The sequence below is a fragment of the Filicampus tigris genome, chromosome 17, assembly GCF_054856515.1.
Source record: "Filicampus tigris isolate MCC_2025a chromosome 17, RoL_Ftig_1.0, whole genome shotgun sequence".
Lineage (NCBI taxonomy): Eukaryota > Metazoa > Chordata > Actinopteri > Syngnathiformes > Syngnathidae > Filicampus > Filicampus tigris.
The window spans coordinates 5,966,387-5,980,527 of NC_141233.1; the positions used below are offsets into that span (position 1 = coordinate 5,966,387).

The 14,141-nt window shown below is 43.4% G+C and overlaps 2 protein-coding genes across 8 annotated transcripts in view; one reads left to right on the forward strand and one right to left on the reverse strand.

Moving 5' to 3' along the window:
- The window catches only part of fryb (furry homolog b (Drosophila)), a 41,054-nt gene extending 28,633 nt beyond the window's left edge, over nucleotides 1–12,421 (forward strand). For 3 of the 6 annotated variants that reach the window (XM_086057506.1, XM_086057509.1, XM_086057507.1), the window contains exons 46-65: nucleotides 59–257; nucleotides 325–422; nucleotides 1,409–1,579; nucleotides 1,652–1,792; nucleotides 2,232–2,417; nucleotides 2,488–2,652; nucleotides 3,613–3,687; nucleotides 3,782–3,955; nucleotides 5,151–5,159; nucleotides 5,846–6,040; nucleotides 6,709–6,849; nucleotides 7,063–7,271; nucleotides 8,083–8,287; nucleotides 8,430–8,579; nucleotides 8,655–8,753; nucleotides 9,185–9,268; nucleotides 9,824–9,841; nucleotides 9,986–10,096; nucleotides 10,243–10,481; nucleotides 10,555–12,421. In XM_086057506.1, the coding sequence (XP_085913632.1) occupies nucleotides 59–257; nucleotides 325–422; nucleotides 1,409–1,579; nucleotides 1,652–1,792; nucleotides 2,232–2,417; nucleotides 2,488–2,652; nucleotides 3,613–3,687; nucleotides 3,782–3,955; nucleotides 5,151–5,159; nucleotides 5,846–6,040; nucleotides 6,709–6,849; nucleotides 7,063–7,271; nucleotides 8,083–8,287; nucleotides 8,430–8,579; nucleotides 8,655–8,753; nucleotides 9,185–9,268; nucleotides 9,824–9,841; nucleotides 9,986–10,096; nucleotides 10,243–10,481; nucleotides 10,555–10,813 (2,928 nt within the window). In that variant the 3' untranslated portion in view covers nucleotides 10,814–12,421. The remainder of the gene's footprint in view (nucleotides 1–58; nucleotides 258–324; nucleotides 423–1,408; nucleotides 1,580–1,651; nucleotides 1,793–2,231; nucleotides 2,418–2,487; nucleotides 2,653–3,612; nucleotides 3,688–3,781; nucleotides 3,956–5,150; nucleotides 5,160–5,845; nucleotides 6,041–6,708; nucleotides 6,850–7,062; nucleotides 7,272–8,082; nucleotides 8,288–8,429; nucleotides 8,580–8,654; nucleotides 8,754–9,184; nucleotides 9,269–9,823; nucleotides 9,842–9,985; nucleotides 10,097–10,242; nucleotides 10,482–10,554) is intronic. The other 3 variants (XM_086057508.1, XM_086057511.1, XM_086057510.1) reach the window with 2 other exon arrangements.
- Nucleotides 12,422–12,539: 118 nt separating this feature from the next.
- Nucleotides 12,540–14,141, reverse strand: part of zar1l (zygote arrest 1-like) — a 1,942-nt gene continuing 340 nt past the window's right edge. The window contains exons 1-4 of one of the 2 annotated variants that reach the window (XM_086057513.1): nucleotides 13,827–14,141; nucleotides 13,268–13,360; nucleotides 12,959–13,033; nucleotides 12,540–12,764 (exon numbers count right to left, since the gene is read on the reverse strand). The exon at nucleotides 13,827–14,141 is cut by the window's right edge and continues 313 nt beyond it. In XM_086057513.1, the coding sequence (XP_085913639.1) occupies nucleotides 12,621–12,764; nucleotides 12,959–13,033; nucleotides 13,268–13,360; nucleotides 13,827–14,141 (627 nt within the window). In that variant the 3' untranslated portion in view covers nucleotides 12,540–12,620. The remainder of the gene's footprint in view (nucleotides 12,765–12,958; nucleotides 13,034–13,267; nucleotides 13,361–13,826) is intronic. The other variant, XM_086057512.1, reaches the window with a different exon arrangement.

Here is a 14,141-nt window from a genome sequence, read left to right on the forward strand (position 1 = left end):
TTCAATAAAAACCTGAACACAAACAGGCTTTCAACACTTCTCGCCCATCTCGACCCAGGTGCCTTTGGATCGGGCGGAGAACCGCGAGCGTCTGGAGAAGCTCCAGGCTCAGCTGAGGTGGAGCGGCTTCTCGGGCATCCAGCAGCTCCTACTGAAGGGCTTCACCTCACAGGCAACATCCGACCTCACCCTGCAACTCTTCTGCCAGCTCACGCCCGTGTCCCGTGTGCCCGTGGTGGACAGCTCGCAGTCTTTGGGTACGACTGAGTCGTGTAACCTCACGTTCTTTCCGCACAATGGCACTAACCAGCGCTCGCCCTGCAGGTTTCCCGCTCAATGTACTGTGTCTGCTGCCACACCTGGTGCAGCACTTTGGGCACCCCACGCAGTTCTGCAAGGAGAGTGCAGAGAGGATCGCACAGGTGAACTACTCATGAACAAGTTTTAATTTTTTAAATGTAAATGTTTTCTTTTATGTTTTGGCTTTTAATTAACATATTAACTGCTTGTAGTTCATTAACCACAATGAATATTTTTTGTTGTTGTTGTTGTTGTTTAGGTTTAGTTATATTTGCCTACCTTACTGCTTTTTTAGGAATCAAGACTTTATCTAGAAAGGTTTTACTTATTCAGATTAACTTTTTTTCCTTAAAAAAACTTAAAGGAAAAATTCTACCAAAAAATGTTTTGTAAGTTTTTTTTTTTCGTGAATTTGTTTCAGGAATAAAATTTTATTTTAAAATCAAAATAGTAAGGATAAAGTAGTTTTTTTAAGTACTATTTTTGGGGGTGAAAAACATTTAAATTAAAGTGTTTTTTTCCAAATAACAAAGCAGAGAACGTTTTCTTCAAGAACAACATTTTTCAGCAAAAAATCTTGTTCAACTTATCCTCTTTTTTTAGAATTACATTTGTTGGGGTTGAAACATTTTTTTTTAAAGAATTGTACTTTTCAAGAATGAAATATATTTTTAAGGAGAAAAACTATTTTATAAGGAAATAAGTTTGATTTTCTTCAAGAAAAGGTTTTTCAAAAACAATTTTCTTTCTAGAAAGATACCTACTTTTTGAGGGAAAAAAAGATAGTTGTGATATCACAGGAATGTAGTAGAATTTTCTATGCCTTTTTTTTATTTAAGAAATAATTTTTTTTCAAGAAAGTCATATTTTTTAAGAATAAAGTTGTATTTTGAAAATACCTGTATTTGTCTTGATAAGGTGTTTTTTGTTCCAGAATAAAGTCATACTTTTTCAATAAAAATGTCATATTTTTGTAATGATAATGTATGTTTTTAAAAAATAACCATATTTTTCAAGAAATAAAGTTGTGATCCTATGAGATTCAACTCTGATTTTCATTCGATGAACATCATCCTCCCCTCTGGTCCTTTCCATTCTGTCTTGTCAGGTGTGTTTGGTGGAGAAGAATACCAAACTGTCCCACCTGGCCCACGTGATGACACTGTACAAGACGCGCTCGTATACGCGGGACCCATTCTCCTGGGTCAGCGTGGTGTGCCGCTACCTCCACGAGGCCTTTTCCGACATCACACTCAACATGGTGACCTACATGGCGGAGGTGCGGGCTCCTGTTTTGTACGTGCTGCCGACCAATGAAGGGGTGCTAATGTAACAATCGTGTGTCGTGCAGCTGCTGGATAAAGGCCTTCCAAGCATGCAACAGTCCCTCCTGCAGATCATCTACTGCCTGCTCAGCCACATGGACCTGAGCGCCGTGCATGTCAAGCAGTTCAACGCCGACGTCACCAAGACCATCGAAAAGTTTGTACAAGTAAGTGTTCATTCATTGTTTTTGCTTAAAATTTAATTGATGACAAAAATAATACAAGGAAAAGACTATAAACTAAATGTATTACCACAATTTTTTTTTTTATTACTTTTTTCTAGATTTCTAAACTCTTCAACCAATTTGGCTTTTTGCAAATAATAAAATTATCTAAAGATGACAAGACTATAAAAAGAGGAAAACAGCAAAAATGTGGCCAGCAGAACACATTTTAACCCAACATTTTTTTTTCACATTTTAAAAAATATTTTCTTCAATGTTTAAAAAGGTCAGTTTAACCAGCAACTTACCAGGAGTGTTATTATACCATGTATTGGGGTTTACAAATCAAAAGATTATTTTAGACCGTCATAAAAATAAGTACAGGTAAAGTAGAAAAACGGAGCCAGCAGAAGTTGTATCTAAAACTTGAGCGTCTCCACAGACAGTCCACTGGAAGGATGCCCTGAACATCTTGAAGCTGGTGGTGTCGCGCTCGGCCAGCCTGGTGCACCCAGCGTACGGTCACGCCCATGGCGACATCTCCAACCTGGAGGTGAGCCGAGTGTGGGACGGCTCGGCCAAGGCGCTGCCCGGGAAAACCCTGGACTTCACCTTTGATATCTCCGAGGTGAGACAGGATGTACAGCTTCGATTTTATTTTGAGGCCACTAAGCAGTACATGCTTCTTCTCCTCGCAGACGCCGGTGATTGGACGGCGCTTCGACGCACTCCAGGGCTCCGGAGTCAGAGAGGGCAAGGCCCGAGCCATTGCTGTCACCCGTAGTACCTCCTCTACCTCATCAGGGTCCAATTCCAACACCATCCTGGTTCCCGTCAGCTGGAGGCAACCCCAGTATTCTCAGGTAGTGCAATGTGCGAACATTAGACTTTAAGGAAGTACTGTATTCAATTACTGTAGAAGTCATATTTTTATTATTTAGAATAGTTATTATAGTTATATTATTTAGTATAGTCGTATTTATCAAGACAAAAGTAGTGTTTTTTTCAAGAATAAAGTTGTATTTTTCAAGGGCAAAACATTTCAACAAAAAATTATTTTTTTCAAGATTAAAGTCATATTTTATTAGAAAAAGTCAGATTTCTTAAGAACAATAGTTATTTTAAGAATAAAGTAGCATTTTTTTCATGAAAAAATCTTTTGTTTTCTCCAAAAAATTTCATAAATCTATCAAGGGTAGGAAGATGTAGGGGGTTTTTTTAGAAATAAATCTTGTTTGTTTCAAGGACAATGTCATCATTTTTCAGAAAAAAAATCTTGTTTTTTAAAAACAAAATGTCATTTTTCAACAAAGCTGTTATAAAAAAAATATCTCAAATTGTAAAAATGTGTTTTTTAGGTGTAATTCAAAACTCAAAAAATTCTAAAATTCAATTGATCAAAAAATCATGTCTGCCTGAGAAGAATTTATTTTTCAAGGTTTTTTTCCAACAATTGTCATAGTTTTTGCAAGAAAGGTTTATTTTTTTAAATCTTTTTCTTAATAATGGTCATAAAAAATGTGAAGTTGTATTTTTCAAGAAACAGAAGCTGTGCTTCACAGGTTGTAGTCTATCTGAGGCTCGGAAATGGCTGATCTTCGGCCATGCTGAAGAAACTCCGCCGTGGGGGCGGGATTTTGTAAATCAGCCTCACTGTGACGTCAGACTTGGAAGAAATGTTTTTTTAGAAATGGTCAACTCACTTAAGATTGACTTGTTTAAATTGGTCACTAAATCGTCGCTTTTTTCCATCAAACTGTGTTTAATTATGTGTCCTTTGCAACTGCTTGACTGTTATGTTTTTATTACCATCTCTCCTTCAGAAGCGGACCAGAGAGAAGCTGGTAAATGTTCTTTCTCTGTGTGGACAAGAAGTTGGATTGACAAAGAACCCGTCGGTAAGATTCCTCACTTTTCTCTGGAACGATAGATGAGAATATGTACAGGTGGGCGAAATCTCTCTTTTTTTGTTTTTGTTGTTGTTGCCACCAGGTTATCTTCTCATCCTGTGGTGACCTGGACATGATGATGGAAGTGCGCGAGAGCGGCGTGTCATCGGAGGAGGGCGGAACCAGGGAGGACACGCTGGACGACACTGCCAGCGAGCAGCAGTTCAGGGTTTTCAGAGACTTTGACTTCCTGGATGTGGAGCTGGAGGATGGAGAGGTTAGGCCAGCCGGCTTTGTTCCTCGTCAACTTCTGTCATTTTCTCATGAAGGTCAACTGGGGCCATAACTCTACTATGAGAATAATGTTAGATTTTTTTCAAGAACAAAAAAGTAATCATACAAGAATATTATGTTATTTTTTCACTAAGACAAGTCATGGCTTTTAATAGAAAAATAATTTATTGAATAAAACAAGTTAAGGGCGGCACGGTGGTCGACTGGTTAGCATGTCCGCCTCACAGCACAGAGGTCATGGGTTCGAATCTAGCTTTGGCCTTCCTGTGTGGAGTTTGTATGTTCTCCCCGTGCCTGCGTGGGTTTTCTCCGGGAAATCCGGTTTTCTCCCACATTCAAAAAACATGCGTGGTAGGTTAACTCAACATTCTAAATTGTCCCTAGGTATGCTGGTGAGTGTGAATGTTTGTCTGTGTGCCCTGCGATTGGCTGGCAACCAATTCAGGGTGTCCCCCGCCTACTGTCCGAAGACATCTGGGATAGGCTCCAGCACTCACGCGACCCTTGTGAGGAGAAGCGGTTTGGATAATGGATGGATGGATGGATGGATGGAAAACAAGTTAAAGTTAGTAAAAAAAGAAGGGATTTTCTGAGCAAAAATTTGATTTTATAAAATATTTAATTTTCAGGGGAAAAATCTTTACAAACTAAAGTGTTGAGTCATATTTGTTCAACATTTTTATAATTCATAATGTTGACAAAAATAGTTTTTTACAATCTAATGCTTCAATAACAAAGTTGTAATTTTTCAATATTAAAAAGCCATAGTATAAGTTATGAGTAAAAAGGTGTAAAATGATGATGATCAAGTAAAAAAAAAGTTTGAATAGATGTATATATTTTTTAACTGAAAAAAAGTCAAATTACTTTTGAAAAAAAAAAAGATATTTTAAAATAAAAATGTGTAATATTCCAAGAATGAAATTTTAAGAAGGAAAAAAATCCGGTTGTAGTTGTCATTGCGTTACTTCAGTGTTGTCCTGATCCTCTTTTGTGCTTTCAGATATTGAGCAAGTTTTTATTTGTACACCCCTTTTGAGGTGTACAAATTGAAGTTTTTTTCCCTTACAACATTAGTACCCTTTTTTTTTCTTATTGCATACGTCAGAGATGTTTGTGTGCATGTCTCTCTCTCTCTGTCTAACTGAGTGTCTCTCTTTCTCCCCTGTGCTGCCCAGGAGCTCCAGGTAAGTTTCCCTTACATTCAGCATCTACATGAGCTACATTTTCCTCTCACAGCTGTTGTGGTTTTTCTGGCTCCTTCGTCAATGTTGTTTTTGTTCAGAGGTGGGGGACGTGCGTCACATTATTCCGAAACTTCTGAAACCTCAACATGACTTCAACTTCAACTACAGTCCAGAATCTCACAAAAGTGACACACATATTTTTAAACATCTGTTTCTATCTCCTCATGGGACAACAATGGAGAAATGACTAAAGTGTAGTGTGTACAACTTGTTATACCAGTGTAAATTTACCATCCCCTCAAAGTAACTCAATATATGTTTAATAATTTTGAAAGCGCTGACAACAAAAGTGAAACAGTCCACAGTGAAACTGTCCACATTGGGCCCAATTGGCCATTTTCCCTCCCTGTGTCCCATGTGACTCGTTAGGGTTACAAGGCGTGAGACTCGCTTATGACTTGCACATTTGTGACTTGCTCCCACCTCTGTCAATGTTGTCGCTTGGTGGTTGAACAAACCAGCGTGTCGGCATCGTGAACACAAATCTTAATAACTGCTTCTCATCCAGCACACATTAACGTAACGAATTGTTGTCTACTTGGAACATTCACCGCCATCACCACTTCTTCTTCTCTCGTCCCCCTCCTCTCCCCGCCGGCTGCTATTTTTGTGTGCGTTCCCGCCAGGGCGAGACAGTGGACAACTTCAACTGGGGCGTGCGGCGCCGATCCCTGGACAGCACCGAGCTGGGCGACCTGCTGGAGGAGAGCCAGCATTCGGGCAGCACGCCCAGCCTGGGACACGAAGACCCCCACGATTCCGAGGAGTCCTCCGAGGAAGAGGAGTCCTCCACCAGCCGTAGCCTGTCGCATTCGCAGCTGGTGTGTGGGAACCGCTACCATAACGTCACACTTCACGATTCAAGACTCAATTCAATATAGTTCCAAGCCTGCAGGATGGTGGCAAAGCACTACTTTTGTCGAAACGAAGGTCCTCAATTCACCTCAACATAGTTCTTTTGCACCAAGGTGGCAGCTAAGCACTACTTTTGTTCAAAAGAAGCTACTCAACATAGTTCTTTGGCACCACAATGCCTCAAGATGGCGATTTCCCGAGCACAAACAGCGAATTGTTTTTATGTAAATAACAATAGGTAATCTACAAATAGATGAACCAGTGAGTCAGACAACTGTTTTTAGAACAGTTAAAAAAAAAACGGTTAAAATAAATAAAACGACAGCTGCTGGCTTCATTATTTTAATCATGTGAGTTCATCCTTTATTTATTTGCATCCACACAGGATGCTGCAGGTCCATTTTAAAGATTTAAAAGAAATTTAATAAAACATCTTATTTGCTCAAACATCTTATTTGATCAAACCACCGCCTTCTAACCTGTTCTTGAAAAATATAGAAAGAAATATTATTTTAAAATGTATATGTATTTTTACTGTATGAATGAATCAAATAATTTGCTTTGTTTCACTAATAATATCCTCATGTATGATATGCCGTGTTTCTCATCTGACACTGCCGGTTTTCCCTTCCAGACGAATCCATCCCCATCGGACGAGACCAACCACACGGACTCTCTGTCCACATCGTACGACACGTCTGCCGACCCGCAGTCCTTCGGGGCCACCACGCCGGGCCAGGGTGCGCTCCTACATGACCACCTCACCGGCCTCCATGTAAGAATACTCACAATCGCATGACCTGCAGGTGTTCTCAAACTTTTGAAAGGTTTAGAATTGTCATTTGTTTCTACAAAATTGGGGCAAGGCATTACTTTTGTGTTAAAAGGGCAATAGCCCCATGGGGTTTGAGAACCACTGCCGAACCAAAGAACCAAAGTATCTCAAGTTTCTTTGTATGCATTGATGGTGTGTTCATGTGGCAAGCAGGTGAGAGCGTGCGGCGACGACGAGGACACTCAGGCTCCGGACGACGAGCTGTCTTTGAGCACCAACGAGCTTGCCGCTGGCTCGGACTGCGGCGAGAGTTTCACCCTGGAGCTGCCGGGGCAAGCGCAGGCCCACACGCAGCATCTGGACCGTCGGCTTGACTATTGCCAACCGCCGCTGGACTTTCTAGACCCAAACAGTCTACCCAGGTGAGGATCTTGCTATGTTGCAAGATTAAATTAAACTTGCTCACATTACTTATTCATGAATTTATCTTTTGCGGCATTTGATTGCATTGATCCGTTGTTATTTAAAAAAAAAAGAAAATTGTGTGTGTGTGTGTGTGTGTGTGTGTAAAACACATGCAGGATAACATTTCCTTTTTTTTTCTCCTTTATATTTTCATTTAATGTTGTTGTATTTTTTAATTATTTTTTTTAATCAATTCAAGTTGACAAAAAAACTTCATTTATGTTCTTTTCTTGTTTTTATTCAATTTATTTTTCTTTTTTTAACTTGCTAAATTTTATACATTTCTCTTTAAACCAGTCTTTTATGTTGCAGTCAAATTGACTAGATTCTTTAAAAAAAAGTCTGACTAATAACATTTTTTCAAATAGAAAACAAATTGTGGTAAAGCTTATTTTTTTGTTATTTTCAGAGAACTGGCTGGAATGTTGCAGGCTTGTTTAAAAATCTACAAAAAATGTGGAGGAAAACAATTTGACATAAAATGCCTTATTATCTTATTATAATAATTGTTTTTATTTTTACTATTTTTTTTCGGTGTGATTAAATCCCTCCTGTTTCATTGTGGGTCAAAAATTTAGGATAAACCTTTAAACCTTTTGTTATTATATACATATTTTTAAACGTTTCCATTAAAAAAAAAAAAAAAAAAAAGATTTAAAATATACTGGGTCACCTTGCCCGGTGCACATTTGTGGTGTGGCAAAGGAACAAACCAACCTAGAGGAGGCTAACCAACTCAAATCTTATTTCTCGTCACCTCGGCGACAGGTTACGTGACGACGTGGACGACCTGGAGGACCTCGGCTTCCCACCTCCGCCGTCCCCCTTTTTCTCCGCCATCTTGGCCGCCTTCCAGCCCGCCGTGTGCGACGACGCAGAGGAGGCGTGGCGCTGTCACGTCAACCAGCTGGTGACCGACTCGGACGGCTCGTGCGCCGTCTACACCTTCCAGGTCTTCTCGTCGCTCTTCAGGGTGAGGCCTCAGGAATGTTGTCAAGGTTTTTTTCCAGGCTCAAGCTAAGGCAGATTTGGTACCATTTGAAAACCCCTTATTCCCCATCTGCTTGGCAGAGCTTTGCCACCCATTGAAGTTCTCCTCACTTCTCCTTCTTCAGAACCTCCAGGGCAAATTCTGCACCCTGACCACGGATGTGGCCTCCTATCTGGGCGAAGGCCTGAGGGGGATCGGCTCCAAGTTCCTCAAGTCCTCTCAGATGCTGACAACCTGCTCCGACTGCCCAACCATATACATTGATGCCGACACCGTGAGTTCGAAGCAAGCGAGCGACCGATCGAGTCGCTTTCTGGCAGATTCCGGCCTCACATATCCTGCTTTTTAGATCATGTCTTACGGCCTCCTGGAGAAGATGAAGTTCAGCGCGCTGGAGCTGCAGGAGTACCTGGACACCTACAACACAAGGGAGGACGCGGCTGTCACGGTAAAAATCGCAAGATAATTTGAGGAGTAGTTTTGCGTTTGGACCTTGGGAACTGGTGTTGAAAAGAAGACCTCATGATTATGAGAGGTCCAGGAACCTCTATGGCAGATGCAGATCATATCTGACTCCAAGCTTTTAGTTCAGGGAGCTACAACTAATGTACCAAATTAAAAGGGAACTGAAGTACTCAGAACTAAAAGTTCCTGGAACGAAAAGTGCCAAGAATTAGAAGTTTTTAGAAAAACTAGTACCAAGAACTAAAGGTGCTGGAACTAAATGTTTCATGAAACTTCAAGTATAAATAACTAAAAATTGACAGAACTGCAAGTGCCTGGTATTAGAATTTCTGAGTCTAAACGTGGTACATTAGGTGTACAGAATGTTTAAATGTGATGTAAATGTGCAACCCTGCGTTTTGTTGTGTCCTTCAGTGGCTGCGCAGCTGTAAAGACACATTTCCCAGGTGCCCCGGCGACAGCGTGGTCACCTGCCAGCCTGGAGACTCCGAGGAGAAAGTAGGGAACTGTGGCTTGAGTACTTCCTGTTCCTTGTTTCCTGTTTGCGGTTGGCTTTGTTTAATACCTTGTTCAAGACATATTCTGCATTTTATTTTGTCACAATTTAAAAGAGTTCCCAGGTGTCTTAATAATGTCTGCTCGTCAAAGGATCAAGAATTATAAACATATTTTTACATCCAATTGGATCATCACATGCAGCATTTCATTACCAAGCCACCAAATTATCACACAAATGTAGTGGTGTGGCACATGACATGGCCCTCCCATGTTGACAACTTAGACAATTATTATTTAGCAGAAGCTAATGCTAGTCTTTGCTAACACCGCAGTGCTGTTTACCTTTTGGCTTTCTCAATAATAGTAATTTCATACAGCCCCGCTGCCAATTCATTGGTTGAGAAAATCCATGTGAGCATTATGATTAAAAAAAAAATGCATAATATGCCTACTTTAAGAGCATGACAACAAAGTTGGCGTCATAGATGCTGACTGTGAGTTGGCATGTGTCTGACTGATGCTATTTTCTTCCTCTAACACGCCGTCACGCTCTAGCAAATGGAGTCTCTGGCCGTAAGTTCTTCTTCTCTTTGCCCTCGCCGAATAAAAACGCTCATTAGTTCCGCACGCACGCCGCAATCACGTCTTGATGCCGCCGCTGTCGCTGTCATCGTTGTTGGGTCACGTCCCGACTGATGTTCTTCTTCACATTGACAGCAACTGGAGCTATGCCAGAGACTTTACAAGCTACACTTCCAGCTCCTGCTACTGTTCCAATCCTATTGCTCGCTCATTGGGCAAGTTCATGCCATCAGCTCCGTGCCCGAGGTGAGTGTTTCTACTAGAAACATGAACACCAAAAGTTTTAGCACACCTCAGGAAGTGAAAATAAGACATATTACCATGTCAGTTTCCAAGATCTTGCTACTTGTGATTGCTGTACGTAAATCCCATTTCCATCGTCGTTATTTTAGCTGCTGAACATGTCTCGGGAGCTGAGCGATCTTCGCGGCAGCCTGCAGGCGGCGGAGGCGGCGGTGACCAGCGACCTGGAGCACGAACACTCGGCCCACTCGGTCCACGCCCACGCCGCCCACATGGCTGCCATGGTGGTGCCCAGCTTCCCGTCGTCAGAGGCGGCAGTCAAGGCCATATTGGAGTGTCTCAAGAACCACGAGTTCACCAAGGCCGTCCGCTACATTCAAGAGTGCAGGTACACAAAAGTTAGGAAATTAAGTAGAATGTCACAACACAAAAGCTACATAAACGAGTTTGATTCGTTCCAGGCGTCGGTGGCCTCACGGCGTGTTTGGCGGCGGCTCTGAGAAAGAGGTCCACACTCTGCTCAACGTGTACTTCCGGCACCAGACTTTGGGCCAGACGGGCACCATCGCCCTGGTAGGCTCTCGTCAGGACCTGGGCCTGATCTGCTCTAAACTACTGGAACTCAATGGCGAGATCCGCGACATGATTCGCCGCGCTCAGGGCTACCGCGTGGTCACCACCTACCTCCCCGACTCCAGCGCCTCCGGGACCAGCCTCTGACAGCAGCACCCCGGGAGGACCCTGGGGCGGCGTACCGAGGATCCGCCTCCCGTATGCCTCCGAACGACCGTTCCCACCACCTTCCCCAACCGATTCTAGACTTTCCTCCCTTTGTTCATTTTTCGGGACCGGGGCAGCATGTTGGAGGACGTCCGCTGCGTGGTACCCACGGCAACAAACGAGACGCCTTGCCGACTGTAGCGTTGCAACCAAATCTGCTGACTTACTCCGACGCCCCACCTGACGCACCTCAGCGCCAGCACCTCCCTCGGTCACCTCCTCCCTACTCGCACCGCGTCATCAACCGCCCTCCCGTCCCTGCCTCCAGGCCTCTCACTTCACCGCATCCTGAGGGCCCAGGGGAGGCGGCAGCATGGGGTTGTTGCTGCCCCCTCGGGTGCTCCGACACGCCCTTGTCTCGCTACCTGGGCAAGGTGGGGCACACCGCCCTGCCCCTCCTGAAAGCTGGGGGGTTACTGAACGTCGAACCTCCTGACGTCCAGACCTAAGATTCGGAAAAGCTCAAGGTTGTACTAGTAGGCCAAAAGTGGCACTAGTAGTGGAAAAAAACATTACTAGTAAGACAAAGTGATTCTGAAGTGCACTGAATTGTCGTATTTATGTGGACAAAGAGCGTAGTACACAGACCTTAAGATGGATTTCAAGGAAATCATATAAATGCTCAAACATTAACTCCTGCCCGGTCACCTCGTTCCCCATGTCCCCATCCCTTCTTCCGTGTCCTGACCTCAACCCGTCGGCGTCCCCGTCTCCCTACGTGGGCAAGGTGAGGCAGGCCGACCAGAGGGTTGCTCCAGAACGCCAAACCCCCAACATCCAGACCTGACACTAGCGCCAACCGGGACGCCAATACGACGACGACGACTGATTTGCGTGAGGAAGGCGGAGACTTCCAGCGACGCCCCGCCCCGGATTGTCCCCATTGCACTAAACGGACCTACAGGAGGAAGTGTTACTCTACTGTCAGAGACGCCAAATGCTGGAATAACTTGACCCGAGACGACTGAAACGTCAAAGACATCAAAGACCCGCCCGCTGTCTTTCTGCGTCACCGCCGCTAACGGCGACTCCGTAGCACCTTGGCACTGTCACACCCCCCTTGATGCCACTTCCATTGTTTTACCTGGATGTTGAAACCGTAGCAATCTGTGTGTCTGTATATACAGGAGAGTGTTTGTGGGTATATGAAAGAGTATGTGTGTGTGCGCGTGCTGACATTCAGCACTGACAAAAAGTGTGCGACTACTGATTACTCCCCACCCCTCATCAGTCATGTGACCTGCATGCATCCTATAGGGAGTATTGCAAATATTTATTGATAGATCTGAAAGATGATCCGTTTGTCTGCGCTAGTGAAGGAGCTTCAAGCTCACGCGGGTATGTTTTCTTGGTGTGTGTGTGCGTGTGTGTGTGTGTGCGTGCATGCCGACGAACGAGAAATTGCACATTTTTAAAAAAGAAAAAAAGCTTTTTAGATTGAATCTGTAGTTGTTTTTGTCCACCTTGTAAATACTTTTGCAGCCTTTGTGTGACGTCCTTTTCAGTTCTGTCAAACTTTGTGTCCAAAGTAAAAGTTGAAACAAACCATTTTCTACAAAGCTCATCCTCATTCGGGACAGCAAAAAAAAAAAAAAATTCTGGTGGGGGCAGCGCTTCATATAAGTAACATAAGGTTCAATTGTGGGGAAGAATTTTTCATTCACTCTTGAGATGCACTTATTTTATTACTTACAAAAATGACATGGGGAGGCAGGCAGGAAGTGCCAATGACATTATGGTCACAACATCAGACGATGTATTTGAAGCTGTAGGTGGCGTCGCAGGAAAGCTTCATGCCCCGGCATCGGCAGCACAGATCCTGGCGGTGAGGCCTGGTCATGTTGATGTGCCTCTGTTTCTTCTCGCAGCTGCAGCATGTCTCGGAGCAGCCCTGAAAGACGCGTCTTATTCATTCTTTCCGTTTTCAATTGACAATCAGGAAATGCCAAATGGGGAAAAAAAAGATTGTTTGCTTTTTCATACTAAAATATAAGATTGAGTGTGCAGGTGAGTGACTGCCAATTGAAGATGCAGAGAAAGAATGACACACGGCTTGACCGAGCCCAATCTTGCAGCTCTTCCTACCTTGCATATGATGGACTCCACTCTGTAGGGGTTGAAGCCCACCTGACACTTCCGGCAGAGCTGCTTGTAGTACACCTGTGGTGACGGGTCGCAGTGTAAATCCATTAACGTTAGAATTAACCAATAACATTCAACCCGAACCTAATATGGGTTAAAAAAAAAAACATGGGTTACAAACAGGTATTTTCAAACCAGCGGTTTTAAGAGTGACTTATCTTAGTTGTTGTTTTTTTTTAACTTTATGTCAGAAAAACCTTGTATTTGAACAGGAGTGTGTAGACTTTTAATGTCCACTGTGGGTGACTTAACCTTGTTGGTTCCTGAGATGCACCACACGTAAGCACTCTCCCACCGGATGTTACACTTTTTGCAGTGGAAGAAGCCGTACCTCTGCTCCAGGAACTACACAGCACATAGACACACATTCACATCACGTACAGTACGAATTGTAAAAATGTCAATAGGTCGATGTGACCCACTGAATATTTAACAGTCCTAAAAATATATATATAAAAATTGGGGTTTAGAATGTCATGTGAATTGTGTTTTGTATTTTCACTCACATATTTCTTTAACACTCCTGTTGTTTTACGGGTCAAATTGACACATAAGAAATATGTATGGTGTCTTAAAAAAAATAAATAAATAGTGCACGCATACCCCCTTAAAACAGCAGGGTCAAAAAGAACAATGGTCACAAAATGGACCAACCTGCTACTTGGGTCAATTTGACCCAAGGTTGTATACGTTTTGTAGAACAGCAAGCTGGGTCAAATTGACCCTAGTATCAGGTTGGTCAAATATTTGCCCAAAGTTATTTTTGATCCAGTAGTTAAGATTTTTTGACGAATGTTAAAAAAAAGCCCACCTGTAAATTGGAGCCCCTGTTGGGACGATGTACCGGGGCCGTGTGGACTTCATCCGTATGCTTGCCCCCCTCCTCCTGCTGCTCCTCTTCCTCGTCACTTGATTGCGACTCTCCCTCGCCGAGCTTGACGGGAAAGCCACGCTCGAACACGGGCGAGTAGATGGACACCGGTCGGGTGAATAAGCGCAGCTGGTTCACCCGAGGCGTGCGGGGCGCCTTACCGCCGCTGTCGTCGTCGTCCCCTTCCTCGTCCCATTCCTCCTCCTTCTCCTCCCCCCCCCCCGCGCACTGGAGGTGGTCGGCCTCCCCCGGGCC